This window comes from Rattus rattus, chromosome 16 (genome assembly GCF_011064425.1).
Source record: "Rattus rattus isolate New Zealand chromosome 16, Rrattus_CSIRO_v1, whole genome shotgun sequence".
In the NCBI taxonomy this organism is placed as follows: Eukaryota; Metazoa; Chordata; class Mammalia; order Rodentia; family Muridae; genus Rattus; species Rattus rattus.
Genome location: NC_046169.1, coordinates 1,777,958 through 1,798,477, shown reverse-complemented (window position 1 = coordinate 1,798,477; position 20,520 = coordinate 1,777,958). Strand labels below are relative to the sequence as shown.

Sequence of the window (20,520 nt, the reverse complement as noted above, 5' to 3'; positions counted from 1 at the left end):
GAAAGCTGCAGGTAAAAGGAATGGGAAAGGGACAGGCTTCCTCCGTTGTCTGTGTCCTGGGGAGGGGGAAAATAGAAGTCTGGATCTGGAAGAGTGAGGGAAGAAGAAGATGAAGGCTAGACCTCCGGGTCCCGTGGAGGATGGAGGCTAAGGCCTAGACTCCTTGGTCCTGTGGGTGGAGGCTGAGGACAGCACTAAAGTCTTAGGGAAGAGAACACTGGGGGTGCTGTGGAATTAGAGGCTGAAAATGGGACCCCACTATCCAATGGAGGTAAAAACTAAAACAGAATCGTGCATCCTGAGGACATGTAGCTTGAGAACTAGACTCGGGTTGCACAGAAGTAGATGCTAGAGTTAGACTCCTCGTCTCTACTAAGCAGACATTATGTGTTTATATTCCTGACATTCCACAAGTGGGAGCTGAACGTTTAGAGTCCTGGGTCCTTCGGTGGCCACATCCAGGAGACTGAACTCCTAGGTTGTAAGAGACAGAGGTTCAAAATGGGCCCTGAAATGTTCAAGGATGAAAAGCTGAGCTCTTCAGTCCTAGAGTGGTTGAGACTGGAAGGACTGACCTATATCCTGGAGATGTTCATCCTCCTGGATCATGGAAAGATGAAATACGAAGCTCTGGACTCCTGGGTCCTGGGGTGATGAAGGCTAAAAACATAGAGTGGTCAAGTTTGGGGTCCTGAAGAAGGGCGCTAAGATGTTTCCTCAGAGATAGCGTAAAAGAATGTAAGTATTGGTGTTCAAGAGACATAGACACTGAGGTTTTGGGATCTTGGGTCCTAGAAGAATAAGAAATAAAGACTGGACTATAAAACTATGGGATTGTTGAGTCAGAAAAGATTCTTTTGTCCGAGAGAAGTGAAGGTTGGCATACAAGCAAAATGGGCCCCAGGGAGGTAGGAGCTGCAGATCTGAAAAGAGGATGCTGAGGTCTACGGATCATAGTTGGTCAGGGACACTGTGATAAACTCCCACCTCCTCTTCTACAGGGTATCTGTGCCATGGCCTTGTTCCCTTCGTGCTGCAGCTGATCTGCCTCACAGTCTGTGCTATCCTCCTGCTGGCTATCCTTATCAAAGGTCAGCCAGGTCGGTGGGTGGGTTGGGGGCTCCCTGGTAAGACCCTTCAGCTGGGTACCAAGGCCCATGAGAAAGGTAGGCTAAAAGTTAGGAACTTTTAGAAAATTCTTAGAGCCCTTTCCACCTCTGGTGTAGAGGACAGCCCTGGATCCTCTTACCTTGGCCATTCAGTCTTCTCTGATTATCAGATTTTGTCTTCAAGAGGTATTGAACCAGCATGTAGATAGATGGCTCTCTGGATAATCATTTGTCAAAGAAACATGAGGACCTGAGATTGAATCCCAGAACATATGTGAAGCAGGACATGGTAGGCATACTTCTGTAACCATAGCTATGGTGAGATGGGCAGCACAGACAAAAGAATCCTGGAAACTTGCAGGCCAGCTAATCTGGCATATACAGTGGTGGACAAGAAACCCTATTTCAAACAAAGTGAGGGGTGAAGACTGACAGCTGTCTATACCCTGACTCCTCCAGTATGTGACAGCTTGTCCACAGTCACAAACATACACGTGCATGCATACCCACCTACGCTTTTTAAAAAGAGGTATTAAACATGATACTTGTTGGTTTTTTAGTGCCCCCTGTGGACAAGTTCAGGCCATGGCATAAAAAATGTTGAATAATTACAAATTGCTTTTCTTGTCACAGTCTCTAATGTTGCCTACTCCCAGGGACAGGAACAGGCAAAGAAGGAGAAGGTATACCAGGATGTGGCCCAGCTGAAGCCTCAAATAAGTGAGTGACTAGAGGAAAGAGCCCCCAGGGACTCAGCATCTCCATGACACATGGGTTGACTTCAGCTGTTACCCAGTTCTGAGCCTCCACTTTTTCCTCATTTGATTTGATAACTTTGTATAAATGTAAAGATGATGGGGTGGCGGAACGGTTCAGCAGTTACAACCACTTGCCATCCAGCCTTAAGAACTATGATAGCTTCCTCTGAGGCCCCAGATAGAAGGAGAGAACCTATTCTCTCAAGTTATTATCTGACCTCCACATTTGTGTTATGGCATGGGCATAACCACACACACACACACACACACACAGACACACACACACACACACACACATCAATTATTAACTAGTTAATTAATTAATTGGTTGGTTGAAATTAGAACCAATAGAAGTTGGTATTCATAGAGAACTGTGCATATGGTTGACTCTCAGACAAACTACAGATATCTGTTTTTGAACTCTTTTTTTAAAAGATTTATTCATTTATTATATATAAGTACACTGTAGCCGTCTTCAGATACATCAGAAGAGGGCATCGGATCTCTTTTTACAGATGGTTGTGAGCCACCATGTGTTTGCTGGGAATTGAACTCAGGACCTCTGGAAGAGTAGTTGGGTGCTCTTAACCGCTAAGCCATCTCTCCAGCCCTGTTTTTGACCTCTTAAGTTTATACTTCTTTCTTTTCGTGGTATGAGGTACCCTCTCAGGGAGTAGAGAAAGGAATGGCCTCCTGGGATGCTATGTCTCAGGAACCACTGCTGGGATTGAAGGTTGGACAGGCACAGAAATATGAGCATCTAGTTACATGACCATCTTGATCCACCTCCCCCGACAGACCATCTGTGCCGCCCCTGCCCCTGGGACTGGACACTCTTCCAAGGAAACTGTTACTTCTTCTCCAAGTTCCAACAGAACTGGAAGGACTCTGTCACCAGCTGCAGAAAACTGGGTGCTCAACTAGTGGTCATCAAAAGCGACGATGAGCAGGTAGGTACACCTCAGAGGGATCTAAACCATTCGGGTACATGTACCTGGCCACAGGCATCTGAGGAGACACGGTTTGCTAGTTGAATTGTGGATGAGTGCTACTTGCTTCACATGAAAAGGGAAGAAAAGAAAAGTAGAAAATAAAAATATCCCAAGTACCACCACCACCACCACCACACCACCACCACCACCACCACCACCTCCACCACCCCACCACCACCACCACCACCACCACCTCCACCACACCACCTCCACCACCACCACCCCCTCCTCCTCCTCCTCCCCCACCACCCCCACCACCTCCACCGCCACCACCACCACCACCACCACCCCACCACCATCCCTCCTCCACCACCACCACCACCACCACCACCACCTCCCCCACCCCCACCACCCCCACCACCACCTCCACCACCACCCCCACCCCCACCTCCACCACCACCACCACCACCACCACCGCGCCACCTCCACCACCCCCACCACCACCACCACCACCCTCCACCACCACCACCACCACCACCACCACCACCACCACCACCACCACCTCCACCACCACCACCACCACCTCCACCACCACCCACCACCACCGGCCACCACCACCACCACTCCACCACCACCACCACCACCACCACCACCACCCACCAATCTCCACCACCACCACCACCACCTCCACCACCACCACCACCACCACCACCACCACCACCACCACTCCCACCACCACCACCACCACCACCACCACCCACCACCACCACCACCTCCACCACCACCCACCACCACCCACCACCCACCACCACCACCCCACCACCTCCACCCACCACCACCACCACCACCACCACCCAACCACCACCACCACCACCACCACACCACCACCTCCACCCACCACCACCACCACCCACTCCACCACCACCACCACCACCCACCACCACCACCACCACCACCACCACCACCACCACCACCACCACCACCACCACCCACCACCACCACCACCACTCCACCACCCACCACCACCACCACCACCTCCACCTCCACCACACCACCACCACCTCCACCTCCACCACCACCACCACCACCACCACCATCACCTCCACCTCCACCACCACCACCACCACCTCCACCACCAACACCACCACCACTCCACCACCACCACCAACTCCACCACCACCACCTCCACCACCTCCACCTCCCACCACCACCACCACCACCACCACCCACCACCACCACCCTCCACCACCACCACCACCTCCCCACCTCCACCACCCACCACCACCACCCACCTCCACCACCACCACCCACCACCACCTCCACCACCACCACCACCACCACCACCACCACCACCACCACCTCCACCTCCACCACCTCCACCACCACCACCACCACCTCCACCACCACCACCACCACCACCACCACCTCCACCACCACCACCTCCACCACCACCACCACCACCACCTCCACCACCTCCACCACCACCACCACCACCACCACCACCACCACCACCACTACCTCCACCACCGCCACCAACACCACCACCTCCACAACCACTACTACCATCTCCATTATACACCATATGAACATGAGTGGGTGCCTTAGGTTAACACATAAAATGTAAATGGTTTCTGTTAGCACACTGGAAAGCACTAAATGACTTCCTTTATTTGGGTTTTTTAAAAAGTCCACTATCTAGCATTTGCCAATTCCACTCATGTAATATTGCCACCCTGAAATTCAAGTTACCAATGGGACATGCCTCAGTGCAGAGCTCAAAGGAGATCCAGTACGTGATCAAAAATGAAGAGCTGGTACAGTCCACTTCAGCATTTGTACCCAGTGGTGAATTAAACCATCTGGCCATGCTCAGCACTCCTCATAAGGCAGAAAGACAGGCAATGTTAACATGGCTCAGGAGAGGAAGTTCAAAGCAAACAGGATACGGATGTGGAAGCCATGAGACCTTGGGGTACCTTGGAAAGCTGAATATTAGACTGTAAGTAGAACTTCCTGCTAAGAGTCAGGGCAAAAGAGCAATAGGTGGAATACAAGCTATGTAACCTCTACCTGACTGCTTCTCTGCCCCTCCAGAGCTTCCTGCAACAGACATCTAAAGAGAAAGGCTATGCCTGGATGGGCCTGTCAGACCTGAAGCGTGAAGGCATATGGCACTGGGTGGACGGCTCACATCTGCTCTTCAGGTAGATCCAGGGGAGAGGGAGCAGCCTACAGCACTGGGTGGCATGTTACTTACTTCTGCTGCTGAGATAAAGATAACTTAAGGAAGAAATTATTTACCTGGTTCACAGATCCAGGGGACATCGTTCTTCATGATGGGGATGGCATGGCAGCAGGAGCTGAGGTGGTGGGTCACATGGCAACAGCAGTCAGGAAGCAGAGAGGAAAGAAGTAGGCCAGGCTATAAAGATTAAGGTCCGACCCAGTGATCTGCTTCCTCCAGTGCCTAAAGATTCCACAGCCTTCTCAAATGGTGTCAGCTAGGAACCAGATGCTCAAACACTGAGGCTATGGAAGACATATCACAAGACTACAAAAGGTGGCATTAAAAAATGATGGCTAGAGTTCTTCCTTAGATGTGTCTCCATACCCTAGTTCTCTAGGCGCAAAAGACATTTACTCAAGGAGGAAGGAGCTCTTCATAACCATACGCCGATAAGGTGCCAAGTCAGAGACGGAGGAGGGATTGGCAGCCTACGGGAGTCATTTAAATGTAGTATGACAGAAAATCTATGTGATGGTGTGCTCTTGCTGCTGTAACTAAGTAGCTGATAAAAATCAATGTAAGGAATGGTTTGAGGGTACAGTCCATGATGGCACAGACTTACTGGCAAGAGCTTGAGGAAACTAGTTACTCTGCATCCATGGTGAGGAAGCAGAGGAGGAGAAATGAATGCTCTAAAAACAAACAAGGAGAATGAAACAGACCCAGTCTACTTTTTCTATTGTGTGTGTATACATGTGGCATGTACACATATGTGGGGGGTATGTACATGTGTTGGGGGTGAGTGCATGTGTACATGTGCGGGGGTGAGTGCATGTGTGGGGGTGAATGTGTGAGGTGGGTGTATGTGTACATGTGTGGAAGTGGGTGCATAGTACATGTTTGTGGGGTGAGTGCATATGTACATGTATAAGGTGGGTGCATGTGTACATGTATAAGGTGGATGCATGTGTACATGTGTGGGGGTGAGTGCATGTATACATGTATAGGGTGGGTGCATGTGTACATGTATAAGGTGAGTGCATGTGTACATGTATGGGGTGGGTGCATGTGTACATGTATAAGGTGAGTGCATGTGTACATGTATGGGGTGGGTGCATGTGTACATGTATAAGGTGAGTGCATGTGTACATGTATAGGGTGGGTGCATGTGTACATGTGTGGGGGTGAGTTCATGTATACATGTATAAGGTGGGTACATTGTATATGTGTGGGGGGTAGGTGCATTATGCATATAGGATGGGTACATGTTTCATATGTGTGGGGGTGAGTGCCTGGAGAGGTGAATGTGTGGGATGGGTGCATGTGCACATGTGTGGGGGTGAATGCATGTGTACATTTATAAGGTGGATGCATGTGTACATGTGTGTGGGTGAGTGCATGTATACATGCATAGGATGGGAGCATGTGTACATGTGTGGGGGTGAGTGCATGTGTACATGTGTAGGGGTAGGTGCATGTATACATATATAGAATGAGTGCATATGTGCATGTGTGGGGGTGAGTGCATGTATACATGTATAGGGTGGGTGCATGTGTACATGTATAAGGTGAGTGCATGTGTACATGTATAGGGTGGGTGCATGTGTACATGAGTGGGGTGAGTTCATGTATACATGTATAAAGTGGGTACATTGTATATGTGTGGGGGTAGGTGCATTATGCATATATAGAATGGGTACATGTTCATATGTGTGGGGGTGAGTGCCTGGAGAGGTGAATGTGTGGGATGGGTGCATGTGCACATGTGTGGGGGTGAATGCATGTGTACATTTATAAGGTGGATGCATGTGTACATGTGTGTGGGTGAGTGCATGTATACATGTATAGGATGGGAGCATGTGTACATGTATAGGATGGGTGCATGTGTGCATGTGTATGGGTGAGTACATGTATACATATATAGAATAGGTGCATGTGCATATGTTTGGGGTGAGTGCATGTATACATGTATAAGGTGGATGCATGTATACATGTGTGGGGGTGAGTGTGTGTATACATGTGTGGAGTTGGTGTATGTGCACATGTGTGAGAATAGGTGCAGAAGCTAGCTTCTATTATCTTTGCAGACCATATTCTACCTTACAGTTTGAGACAGAGTCTCTCATGGAACCTGGGGTTTGCTACTGAGATGGACTGGCTGACCAGTAACTCAGGGACCCTCCTATTTCTGTACCCTACCCTACAATGTTGGGGTTATAAACACACAGCTGCTAGGTGGATGTGGTGATCCAAACACAGGCCCTCATGCCTATGCATCAAGCACTTTGTCCTTCAAGCAACCCTTCCAGATCATTACTTCATCCCTTTTATAAACTTAGGCCCCAGCCCATGGGAAAGTGCTGTCAACATCAAGGCTGGATCTTCTTACTGCTATAATCCAGCCTAGAAACTCTTTCAGACATGTGCAGACACTTGTCTCCTAAGTGATTCTAGATCCCATCAAGTTGACAATTAGTATAAACCATCACCGGTAGTAAAAGTTCTTGTTGCCATGGGAAACACTGCTTCTTATACTCACAGACCCCAAATGCAGGAACAGACATCATGGCATCACAGGCATCACGGGCATCACGGGCATCACGGGCATCACAGTACCTAGTCTTGTCAAAAGCTGTGGGATTAGGGTTGGTATGGGGGTTGAAGGCAAGAAATCTTATTCTGGTGCCCATCAGAATGAATGACTAAAGCTGTATTCCAGACTTAGGACTGGCCAGTATGGAGTGTCTACAGGGTTCTGGGGTGTGGATGCTGTTCCTGACACTGTGGTATTTGGCCCTGGATAGGTATATAGTGGCTAAAAGTACAAAATCTTGGGAATGAAGGTGGTTAAGTCTGTGAAATCAGAGTTGATTGGTTATATTTGAAGAAGGTACCCTCAGTGAGATGACCCCCTTCAGTCCAGGAATATCACAAGGACCATGGGCCAAGGTCAAAGGACTTGGATATCTCATTGACCCCAGAGCTATTACATCTGCTGTCATACATGCAGAGTAGGTGCAAAAGCATGCCATTTCAATGACAGAAGCATGGTCGAGGGGGCGGGTAATGGCTGAGTTGGTAAATTGCTTGTCGTGTTTGTGTTCTATTTATTTCTGTTGCTATCTTAAAATACCCTGATTAAAAGCAAGTTCTTGGGGGTTGGGGATTTAGCTCAGTGGTAGAGCACTTGCCAAGCAAGCACAAGGTCCTGGGTTCGGTCCCCAGCTCCAGAAAAAAAAAAAAAAAAAAAAAGCAAGTTCTTGGGGAAATGGGTTTCGTTCAGGTTACAAACCAGCATTGTGGGAAAGTTGGGGCACTGGAAACTTGAGGTAGTGACATCAAGTCCACAGTCAAGAACAGAGAGAAATGGATGCTTCTGTGCTCACTCATTTGTTGGATTTCTCCACTCTTGACCAATTCATGGCCCCTTTCCTAGGCAGTGGTGCTGTTCACGGTTTGCAGGGTTTTCCCACATCTCTTAACACAACTGAGAAAATCTTCCACAGACAGACACACCCACAGGCCAACCCAATCTAGACAGTCCCTACGACTGTCTTTCCAGGTAACTCTAAGTTATGTTAAGTAGACAGTGAAAACTAACCCTCACGTGGGACAAGCACAAGGACCTGATTCCATCCCCTGAACCCACAGAAGAAAGCCAAGTATTTTGGCTTGTGCTTGTAATCTCAGAAACCGTGGATCTGATGCTCACTGGACAGTCAGTGTGGTCAACTGCATTTAATTGGCACTTATGATTCTGGGGGTTAGAGTTCATGGCCATCATGGCAGGGAGCATGGCAGCAGGAAAGCAGGCATAGTGCTGGAGGAGTGGCTAAGAGCGCACATCTTAATCCGCAAGCACAAAACAGAGAGCTAGCTAGGAATGCTGTGGCCTTTTAAAACCACCAAGCCCTCCCCCCACCCTACCCCCATACCTCCTGCACCAATTCCACACTTCTTAAACCTTCCCAAACTGTTGCACCTACTGGGACCAAGCATTCAAATACATGAGCCTAGGGGTGCCTTTGCCATTCAAACTACAATTGGTTTTGCAGTTTCACGAAATATTGGAACAAAGGAGAGCCCAACAACGAATGGGAAGAAGACTGTGCGGAGTTCAGAGGCGATGGCTGGAATGATGCCCCATGTACAAATACGAAATACTGGATCTGCAAGAAGTCTGCTCTGCCCTGCACTGGGAAATGATATGTCATCTGTCTGCAACACCTGTTGCCAAGATGACCCTGCAGGGTGACTGAACTTAACTTGCAATCTGTGTATGCCAGTTCCTTCCTCTGTGAACATGAAGTTCTTAACTACAGCTGTTTCCTCATTTGTCTTCTCTCTCTCTCTCTCTCTCTCTCTCTCTCTCTCTGTGTGTGTGTGTGTGTGTGTGTGTGTGTGTGTGTGTGTGTGTGTGTGTGTGTGTGTGTGTGTGTGTGTGTGTGTGTGTGTGTGTCTGTGTGTGTGTGTGTGTCTGTGTGTTAAAAGCAAAGCTCAGGTGTCTTCCTTGGTGTCTATCTCTATCTCGTATTTTGCATTTTTACCCTGTTGATACTGGCCAATTTTGCTAGGAAGGGCTGGCCAGCACACCACAGGAATCCTCCTGTCTCTGCTCCTCAGTAACTTGGAGGAGTTACTAGCCTTTTATAATATGGGGGTTGAGTCACACACTGGCGCTTAAGAGACAGTGATGATGGGGCTGCTGTGTAGCAGGAGGGATCCCTAGAAATAAGGTACTGTTGAACTGCTAGGTAGGAGGCCCTTTAAAGGACATATGGCTGGAGTGGGGCATAAGGAAAGGGTGAGCTGGTCAATCCAGATGGCCCACCCACAAGGCATTAGGCACCTCCTTGTCTAGTTATGTCTTCACAGCTTCCAGACAGAGGTGAAGAACAGGAAGGAGCCAGGACACAGAATTCCCTTTTGTCATTCCTGGCCCCCAGCAAGGACATTCTGGAAACAGTTACATCGGGGGTCCCTGCCCTATATATGCTTCTATATCCCCACCAGAACAAAATTAAGGCTGTACCCATTAAGCAAGGGGTCATACAAATCCCTGGAAATCTCCATTCCCTTTCAAGTCTCTGTAAAACTGACGGCTTGAGGGTCCTCCTGCAAACAAAATTCTGCAACACCTTTCTTTCCACAGCTAGCTTGTTTTGCTTGGCGTGATATCCCTAAGACCCACAGTGTGGAGTCTAGCATACATTTTCTTATTCACCCCTAAATATTATTCCATTGTGGGCTGGACCTAGCCCCACCTCCCCTGCTCACACACATATGTAGCAGATATGCAGTTTGGTCTTCATGAGGATCCCCTAACAACTGGAACATGGCGTTGGGGGTGAGAGTCCCTGACTCTGTTGCCTGCTTGTAGATCCTGTTCTCCTAACTGTTCTCATATCTGGCCACAGAGGGAAAGGATATGTCCAGTCCTGCACTGACTTGGTGTGCTAGGGAGGGTTGGTACCCAGGAGGGTCTCCCCCTTCTCAGAGGAGAAGGAAAGAGGGCAGAGGGGGGAAGGAATGTGTGAAGGGGATGTTGGGAGGAGAGGGCCCGCCATCAGGATGTAAAGTGAATAAATAAATTAATTCATGGGAAAAATCTTCCATTGTGTGTGTGATGGCTATGTTTGGTTGTCAGCTAACAGGATCTCCAGTCAACTGTGGAGCACATCCACAGGGGTATTTTTTTTTTTATGTAAGAGGATTCTGATCTGTATGTGAGTGGAGAGGCAGATATGCTCGCTGTTCTGGTCTGTCTGTGACCAGTTGTTTCAAGTTCCTACAATAATGGGCTGTAACACGAAATCGCAAGCTGAATAGACTCTGTCTCCCTCAAGCGTTTTGGTTTGAGTAGTTTATCACAGCAACAGGAAACTTAATGAGATCCAGCAGCTTTTCTGAACCTGGAGCTTGTTATAAAAAGTAGACCGGCTGTCCAGACCTCCCCAAGGACCCTTCTGCCTCTGCCTTCCCAGGTCCTGTATTGTAAGTGTGCACTAGCATGCCCGGCTTTTCACGAGTTCTCGTGCTCACATGGCAAACACTTGGCCAGCTAAGCAATGTCCTAGCCTGCAGATATGGGTCTTTAGAGAAGTCATGATGTGTAAGCGGTTTCTCCCATCTGTGAGTTTCACTCTACTCCTCTTCCCGATTTCAAGGAGAATTCTGGTAACATTTTTGAAATATAAGTGAGGCTCACGATGGTTTCTGTGTGTGCATGTGAGGGGTGATGTGCAGGTGCACATGCTTATACACATGAGTGTGAGACCAGAAGAGAGTGCCCTCCTCCACCACTGCCTGTGTTATTCCTTTGAACCGAAGTCTCCCCTGACTGAATGTAGAATAGCTCTTTTCAGCTTAGCTGGCAACCAGAAATACCCAACAATCCTCCTGTCTTCAGTCCCACCCCAGTCATCCAGTCAACTTCAACTCTCAGTGGGTGACAAAAAAGGGCAGGAGGAGATAGAATGGAGAGGAAAATGAGAGTCTGGGAAGGGTTTGCAGGAGGGATAGAAATATGAATATGATCTAAATACAATGTATATGTGTGAGAAATTACCAAAGAACAAGTTAAAGACTGGTTGTTTGCTCAGGGTATATGTATGTGGGGAAACGTAACCTCTCACCTCAGTCAGTGCACCAAGGTTTGCCTCCCTGGTCACTCAGGTGCCTGGACTCTGAACAAGAGCAGAATAAGAATGGCAGTCTGGGGTAGTGGGTGCAGCAAGATGGCTGCACGGTGGGTTCCCCTGACACACTAACAACAACGGCAGCAATGATAGAGTAGCTGTAGTAGTGAGAATAGAGAATGCAGTAGGCTTGGAATACAGTTCTGTGACTTTTAGTCACCCCAGGAAAGGCAACCGTGATGGTTCACAGGAACAAGTCCACGCAAGCCTAGCTCGATTCCACTCAAGCCTAGCTCGATTCCACTCAAGCCTGGCTAAATTCCGTATTGTGTGATTTAATGTCTCCCATGCATTAAATCACCACTGGTAAAATGCACCCATCACTTGGAGTTTCTTCTACATCATCCTCACCTGAAACATCTTTCACAAAACCTCAACTGAAAATCATATGCCATAGGGAACTAACTGAACACTCAGTGCCCTCCTGTTTTATCACCAAACTGGCTCTGAGGCCAGACCACTCTGTAGCTTCTATCCAGGAGCTGATAAATCCGTAAGCAGCTCAGAAGGCATGGCCGGCGTCACAGGTCTAGTCCAACCAGAAAGAAGGGCTCCCTTAGAGACATTAGACAAGTTTTAAAATCCATCAGTCATTCCAAGATACGCAGAGTTCTAGGGCTTCCCTTCTGTTGGCTACACTTTCCCTTAGTGGTTCTACCATGTTTCGAACCATTTCTGGCTTGTTAGCATAGTAACAGTATCCTTCTTTCAAGTAGGCACATAACACCCTTTCTTTCTCGTCAATTCGTAGAGTTGGCCCTTTTACAGGGTTGGAAGGCTCTATTCAATTTCATACACACATACACACACACACACACACACACACACACACACACACATATATACATACATACATACACACACAAAGACCACTTGTTATTTGGACTCATAGGTAGTTATACCTTGTTAAAGAAATCAGATAATATTTTTTGTGAACCTATGTATTTCCACAAAATATATCAGAACTAGTAAAGTTCTTTGTCAGAGTTCAATCCTGAGGAGCCATCATGGCTAGCCCTATAAAAATCATAATGGACAATATTATCATGAGTCCAAAAGAAGGAAGGGCCACCATCATCCCCGCCTTCAAATGTCCCCTGCTGAATTCTTCAACTTTCTGCAATGCATAGACCTGCTGGTATCCAGATTTACAACCTGGTCAGAGGTGAAGAACCAAACTTCCTGTCTCTGAAAGGACCGATCTGGGTGAACTTCCACAGTCCAGATCTCCTGCTCAGGCAGCATGGCTTTCTCTATCCAGGCACGGTGGGTCCACAGGATGGCACCTACAACTTGGCATTGAAATGAGGGCCCATAGTTCATTCTGGTGCGCTGACTGGCCCTGAGGCTTTGACTTATATTATCTAGAACTCTCCTGAGGACTTCCTGTAGAATCGGGTATGAGTCTCAGGCTGGGACTGGTTTTGTTGAGAGGAGAATGGAAAGCCAGGGAAGGTATAGCCATATTGAACTAGTACGCAGGTCCCATAGTAGTTGTGTGGCAGGCTTGGGTGAAAGATTTCCCTGTTCACAGTATCTTCGTGTGTCTGTTTGGGAGACACTGAGAGCAACATAACTGCTATTTGTCTCCATTGCTTAAGACATTTAAGATGTGTACTGGGGGAGAAGGGTGGCAGGACAATGGAGGCTGACATAAAGATCTCGCTCTGTGTATTTACAGGTTGTTATCAATGTTCCTAAGGGATGGATGGTATGGGCTTTGTATGTTTAAGTGGGCAATTACATCTTATCAATTGGATCTAAGATTATTGTGCTGCGTGTTCTTTTATGTGAGGGTTTGAGTGTAGGAAAGTGTGCGGTGGCTGGAGACACTGGGCCGCCACAGCAGAGTTGGGATGTGTTTCCACCAAGATAGCAGATATCTTGGGGCACTGCAGTGCAGGACCTAGCAGGGTAAAAGACAACCGTACTTATTTTATTTTTATATTTTTACAACAGATGGCGAACCAATGTGATGGACAAGAATCCACTAGTAATCCTAAGAGTTGAGAGCAAGTTTTTATTTTCTAAGAGGAGGCCAGTGCCATGTTAAGTCATGTGACATCTCAAGGGCGGGGAATTCAAACAAAGAAATGGGGAAGCAGCCTGGGCTGGCAGGCTGTAGGTCCCCTGCTGTGTGATAAGTAATGGCAGCTCAGAGAGTTAGAGATTAAAAGTTGCTTTTTAAAGAAAGTTGTTTAGAAAGTCTTTCAGGATACTCATATTCTTTTTAACATGGGCTCCACAGGAATTTTGGGTTGAAATCCTAGTTAGACAAGCTACTTCTTAATTACAGGTATTAAAATATGATTAAGTTTGTTTTTAGATAGAAGACAGTAAAGAGATTACCTGAATCAGGTGGGGATTTCCATCCACGGTTCAGAACGTAGATAGGGAAAAATTAGTCACTACCTCCAAGTAGAGAGTTGTGATGAATGTCTGTAACACCGGGGAGAATGAATGCAGATATATATTATAGAAGTTATTAAGGTTAAAGAAAAGTTTGTGGCTCCGGGTAGAGAGCTTGACAGATTGAGATATTTTGGGCTAAAGTCCTGGTTTGATATATTGCTTATTGATATTGGATTGATAGAAGGTATTTGGTTTGTTTTATGAATTACCCTGCTAAAGGCCTTATGGCTCGTTGATGCCGGCTAGCAGGGTTTGTGGTTACTTTTGATATTTACCATAACAGGAAGCTCGAATACTCTTAACGTGGGCTCCACGGGAATTTTGGGTTCATTTTCTGATATCATAGAGTACCAAAGCCTATCAGGCTCATAGTTTAGGTTGCTTCCTTTTTTAAAAAATTGTTTAATCTTCACAATGGGTGTGACTTTGAGTTTTATGGTTATATTATTACTCTGGGAGAGAGTGCAAGATACAAGCTTTTCTGGTTACAGACTAAGGAACACAGTATTTTGGGAGAAAGATTTTGTCTTTGTGTTTTTAAAAAGTGTGATTAGGCGCTGGAAACCTCACAGAGTCATACTGATCAGAATTGATAGAGGTAGACCGCCTGAAAAAATTGATTCAGGAGAATCAAACAAGATATCTCGATTCTAAACTTTTGTCTTGAGAGTTGCATTTTGCAGAGTGTGCCTACTTGGATTCCTGGTCTCAAGGACTTTCAGCTGGGTCCAGTCAGGACACATCGGCTACAGCATTTGCTTCATTCTTCCTACCCCTTTACCCCCAAGGATTTCTCAACGTCAATGTACAGCTTGAAGAAGTTATGGAGGAGTCATCGCCCCAACTCCCTGGACTTTTGGGGGGGTGGAAGCGGTTATTCTAAAGTTGTTTTTATGAGGAATTTAAAATTGGTTGTAATTTACCAGGGAGGAATTAGCTAGATTGAGTTGTACAGTCATAATCTCATTTGGTAACTAAGCTAAAAACTTATCTTTGCTTTGATATAGAATTTATTTGTTGAAAGAGTTTAAAAGTACAAGGTTTAGAGCCAGTCCTTCTATTGTCATTACAAACTTCTGAGTTGATTACGCCTGTGAGTTAAGAGCCAACTAGCAAATTCACGGCTCTGACTTTGTGAGAGTACTTTCAAGACAAGATATAAAGACAACAGTCCAGATTGTCTTATATAGATAGATGGTTTTTTAAAATGTCAGAAACCCACAAAATTTGAGATTTGAAGTTATTTATCTTTTGTTGAGACATATCTGCTCATAACAGTTCCCCTTTGGTGGATTTAATGAAGAATTTGAACATCTCTACCTCCAGGTGAGGCAATACTTTGTGGCTAGGCAGCCACTGGACAAAACTGCCTGTTTCATCTGCAGACTAATACTGTCCAGAAAAGGACAAATTATGCAGAATAATTGACTGATAAACCCTGCCAAGACAGGGTGATCTGCCCTTCAAAATCTGCATTTCAAGAGTCTGTCAGTTGATTTGGGGCCAGAAGACTGAAGACTTGTGCTCACGTGTTGCTAACAGGGGACTGTGCTAGTGGAGATTTGTCTCTACAACCTCTCAGTTCTGGAAGCCATGTTAGGCTTCCTATGTGTATAGAGATTTGGTCACTCTCAGATTTCTGATGGGGTTGAAAACTGATTATAGTTTCATAGCCTATCAGGCTGTTTTACTCTGGAAATACATATTTTATTAGATAGTTATCAGATAGTATACAAGCTAGCCAAGATATAATATAGATTTTAAGCCTTTCTTAAGCTGGAATGGATAACTAAATGTTCTGTTTAACTGATATAGTGTTGGACTGGGTCTTAGATATATTTTATATTTTTTAATTATAAAATGATAATAGTTATCCTCAGCTTATATTTGAGAGAAAAGTTTTTTTTAATTAAAACAAAAGGGTGAAATGTGGGATGACGTCACAGGTGAGGCAGGTACAGGATAGAAGGAGGCCTGTCACTGGAGGAGAAGGAAGGATGGGTGGGAGAAAAGTTTGAAGGAAGAGGAGGAGAGTGGAACAGAAAGGAAGATGAGACGGGGAGAGAGGGGAGAAGCCATGGCAGGTGACGTTAAGATTCAGCTCTGTGTATTTACAGGTTGTTATCAATGTTCCTAAGGGATGGATGGTACCGGGCTTTGTATGTTTAAGTGGGCAATTATATCTTACCAATTGGATCTAAAAAAAAAAAAAAAAAAAGGATGTGTACTGGGTTAGAGAATTTACCCTCCTACCACGTGAGGAACAAGGAGTGACATCTTCCCTACTCACAGGTTGTCCTGATCAGGTACACACAGCAGCAGGTTCTGGCCAGTCTTATGTCCCAGTGCAGCCTTATCCTGTATGCAAATTTACTCTCATGCATTCCACCCAAGGGAAAGGTGCCACTTGAGCCTGGAGATGTCTGCCACGGAGATGTATTGTAAACATAGCCCATTTTACTTGAATATTGAATTCTCTATAACTAATTTTTCATATACCTGACTTTAAATATTACTTTATATCAAACAAACTAATTTTACATTTGTACTTGTTTTGAGTAACCTGTCTCGGGCCTAACATTAACAACATATCCAGAATGACTATATAATAGGTGATACAACTTGATCTCTACCTCCAGTCTTGTCCTAGTAAATAAGTTCTGCTTGCACTAAACATGGCTGCAAGCATAACTCTGGGGCCTTTAGGACATCAAGGACAAAAGTGACTGCTGGTCACTTACTTTTATGGCTTAATTACCTTTATCCCAACAGTTTACAATATATTAGCAACTCTCACAAGAATTTATAAACCATGGAAATTTATTCCTCTTAAGATTTTGAACTGTTGCCTGTACATGGGATATATGTTCTTCAATCTGGGCTGCCTTGTCTGGCCTCAGTGGGAGAGGAAGTGCCCAGCCTTACAGAAACTTGAAGTGTCATGGTGGGGAGGGGGTGGATAGCCAGGGGAGCCTCTACCCACTGAGGGTATGTGGAGAGGAGAATTGTGGGGGTGGCTTGGAGTGGGGCAGTGAGCAGGATATAAAGTGGATAAGTAAAAAAAATTAAATTACAAAAATTTTGAGCCTTAAAACCTATAATTTTTAATTGAAGGGTTTTTTTAGTACTGAAATAAACCACACACATAGTTCATGGGGAATCTGGGCACCTCGGTCTCCTGATCTCTTTATATTACACTTCAACAAAGTCTAAATGAATTTAACAGATCTGTTTATGGCTCATTTTAGCACAGAGGATACAATTAAAGGACAGAAGGGTAAGATGGCTTCTCAAACAGAGCCATCTATGAGAAGAAAATGTTTATAATTAATTTTATCACAGTTCTTACATGACTCAGTTTCTCCAAATAGCTAGAGCTTAGCAAAGTTGGCAAAGACACAAACAATTCAACATGTGACGATAAGTCAGTCTATCTCCAGAGGAACATTTTTTTTAAATTTTAGCAGTAAGTATATTATCTTTGCATGTGGCATAGTCAGACTTTCTCTGTCATGGCTTCAGTCTTTTATGCTTTTGTCCCCGTCTTTATTTATCAAGTGTATCCTCTCTACAATAGCCTAACACTTTGACTAGGTAAACCAGACACTCTGCTTTATGTTATCACCTCACTCTTGTATCTTTTGTTAACTTTCTTGTGTTCCATGGACCCGAGAGAGAAGTTCACCTCTCAGCAAGATCTTTAGTGACATCAACAATGCTGAGTGGGAGGGCATTCTTCATAAACACGAATGATCAAACGGGACTCTTCAGAGAACTGAACATGTGAAATTACAGTTTTAGATAGGAATGACTAAATGTTAATCCCACCGGGCAAGAAAACCCACCACCACAACCTTTGAGCCAAATTTAAAGCAACTTTATTAAATTCTGACCAGGAAGATGGACCCTGGCTAGACACAGACCTGGGATTGCCAGAGGATGACCACGAGCTAGCTACACTGGCCAGGTGCTTTATAAAGGCAAACCCACAAGGCTATATATTCCCCGCCTTATCCAACCAAGGGCAAGCATGTATCCTAATGTACTTCCTCCCTACATAATTCCCACCTGCACGTCACCAAAGGCATCTGGAGCAGTTTGGTCAACCAAACTTGTAGAAATACACGGATTGTTATCTTATGTGAACAGCAGCCTCCAGCATCTCAGGAAGTATCTGTCCTTGGGCAAGGAGCTAACGGGTTTGAGGTATTTTGTATTACAGATCTGTTAGGCACAGTAATTAAAACTTAAAACATAACTTTGGCCCTCACATAAGGTGCTGCCTTATCCCAATCTCATTCTGTGTCTGCCTAGATACTTTCCAGCATGCTACCTGCAGCAGCCATGCCTACGTTGGCAGCGCATTCAGGGTTTCCATAACCTTGATCATGGTCCAGATGCATTAGCCAAAGCAATTACTGCTTGCACAGAGTAAATAACAGAAAAGGCTATACATCAAAATGAATTGTCATTCTGTGTCTGAAACAGTTAGGGTGTAGCAGCTGGAAGAGTGTGTTGGTCTCCAGCCAACATGAAGCACACCTTTTTTTTTGTTATTGTTGTTTTGGATTTTGTTTGTTTGTTTTGTGTGAGCCCAACATGCCCTGCTTGGCTCATGTACTCTTTGGGTTTTGTTTGTTTGCTTTAATTTTTAAATTCTATTTACTTTTTCACTTTACATCTCAATATCAGCCCCCATCTCCTTAATACCCCCTCACACAGATTCACTTCCCATTCCCCCTTCCTCTTCTCCTTTGAGAAGGAGGAGCCCTTGGGAATCAGCCTATACCCCACTCCACCCTCAGCATAGCCAGTCACTGCAGGAGTAGAGGAATCCTCTCCCACAGAGGCTAGGCACGGAATCCAGGTTAAGGCAGGGATCCCCAGGGGTGCAATAGATGCAGGGACAGCCCCCAACCCCTCCTCTTACTTGGCTTGATCAGCATGTTGTTTGTATCTTTCTTACAAGGGTTATTTCAAGATGAAAAACCATTTTTTAGCTTGAAAACATTTGGCCATCTTAATCTTTACATATAAATCTCCTTGATCAAGCAATTTAAAATTTTAAAATACCATAAGACACAATAACAATGAATTTGCCATTCATCGTGAGACGTTTTTTCCTAAAAAGGATGCAGTGTTGGGCAATAACTTTTTCATTAGGGGTTTTACCCAGTTTGCATTCTCCCATATATACCCCGAACCCCTAGACTCGAGTGTCACATTCCTAACCTGCAGAGTGGGGAAGGCTTCTATCTAGGTCTGGACAATACACAAAACACAATAAAGACTTCATGCTTACATCTGTGTGGCAATTTCTGGCAGTCTCCTGGGGTTCCTGTGAACTGGGCTTTACAACCCTGCTCTTGGTCTCCAGCTTTCCCATTGCTATGTAGATGAATCCTTTTCCTTTTAGAGATACAAGATACTGAATAGGACTCCTTCCTCCTTAAGGAGGGGTTCTCAGGTTTTAATTGGACCTTTTTTTTTTTTTTTTTTTTTTGTCAGCGGGTGAACGGAGAGAGCTCAGCCCTCAGTCACAGAGGGTACAGGCTTCATGGTGAAAAGGACTCTAGTTTATCTGCCTCAATCCAGCTGAACAGGTTTTCTCAAAGCAAATTCATGCGCATCATGCTGCCCAGAGGAGTCTCCACAACACACAGAGTTCCCTGCAAGCATGCCTCACAGTCACTCATGTTTCCTTTTGAAGCTTACATCACACCTCCTCCCCTTGTTTTCCTAACAGACAACCTGTCAGCTTTCTAGGAAGTCTCTCTGGTGTGGATTCTGTCCCATCCCAACCTGTTAGCTTTACTAGAAATATCTCTTAGGGCTTACTCAGAGCCCTCTTCCGCCCTATGGGGTCGAACCTTAGTTGAGACCTAGAGTTCTTGGCCCTACCCCATCCTGCAAGTTCCCTCTTGAGTTTTTCTATCTGAGAGAGTCTGGACTGGTGATCAGCAGTTGGGAGAGTCTAGAGTGTCCTTCAGAGGAAATGCCATTTTCCCAGACTCCTCCCCCATCAGCTGAGTGACCTTCCCAGTTAGGAATTACTGTGCACACTTAGAATTCATGAAGGAAAGGGCCTTTTAATAGCACTTGTCCAGCTCTGGCTAATGCTCAAAGAGGAGAAGAATCTTACTAACACACACACACACACACACACACACACACACACACACACACACACACATCACAGACACATGCATTCCACACACACCATCATCCTTAAATCTCTTTTAGGTCCTGGCCCCAGGTTACACTTTGAACATTTTAAACAGAGACAGAAGTCTGCAAGTCTGCACTTAGACCAATAGGAGATTTACAAAGCAAAGATAATGCAAAAATATATTTTTTAAGTATATCAACGTTATCTTTCAAGCA

At 45.7% G+C, this 20,520-nt stretch overlaps 1 protein-coding gene across 1 annotated transcript; it reads left to right on the top strand.

Moving 5' to 3' along the window:
- Positions 1-1,607: 1,607 nt before the first annotated feature.
- LOC116885549 (CD209 antigen-like protein C) lies at positions 1,608-9,232 on the top strand. The gene is made up of 5 exons (XM_032886842.1): positions 1,608-1,638; positions 1,743-1,829; positions 2,666-2,817; positions 4,894-5,003; positions 9,082-9,232. The coding sequence occupies exons 1-5, from the start codon at positions 1,608-1,610 to the stop codon at positions 9,230-9,232; spliced, it is 531 nt and encodes a 176-aa protein (XP_032742733.1).
- Positions 9,233-20,520: the final 11,288 nt, after the last annotated feature.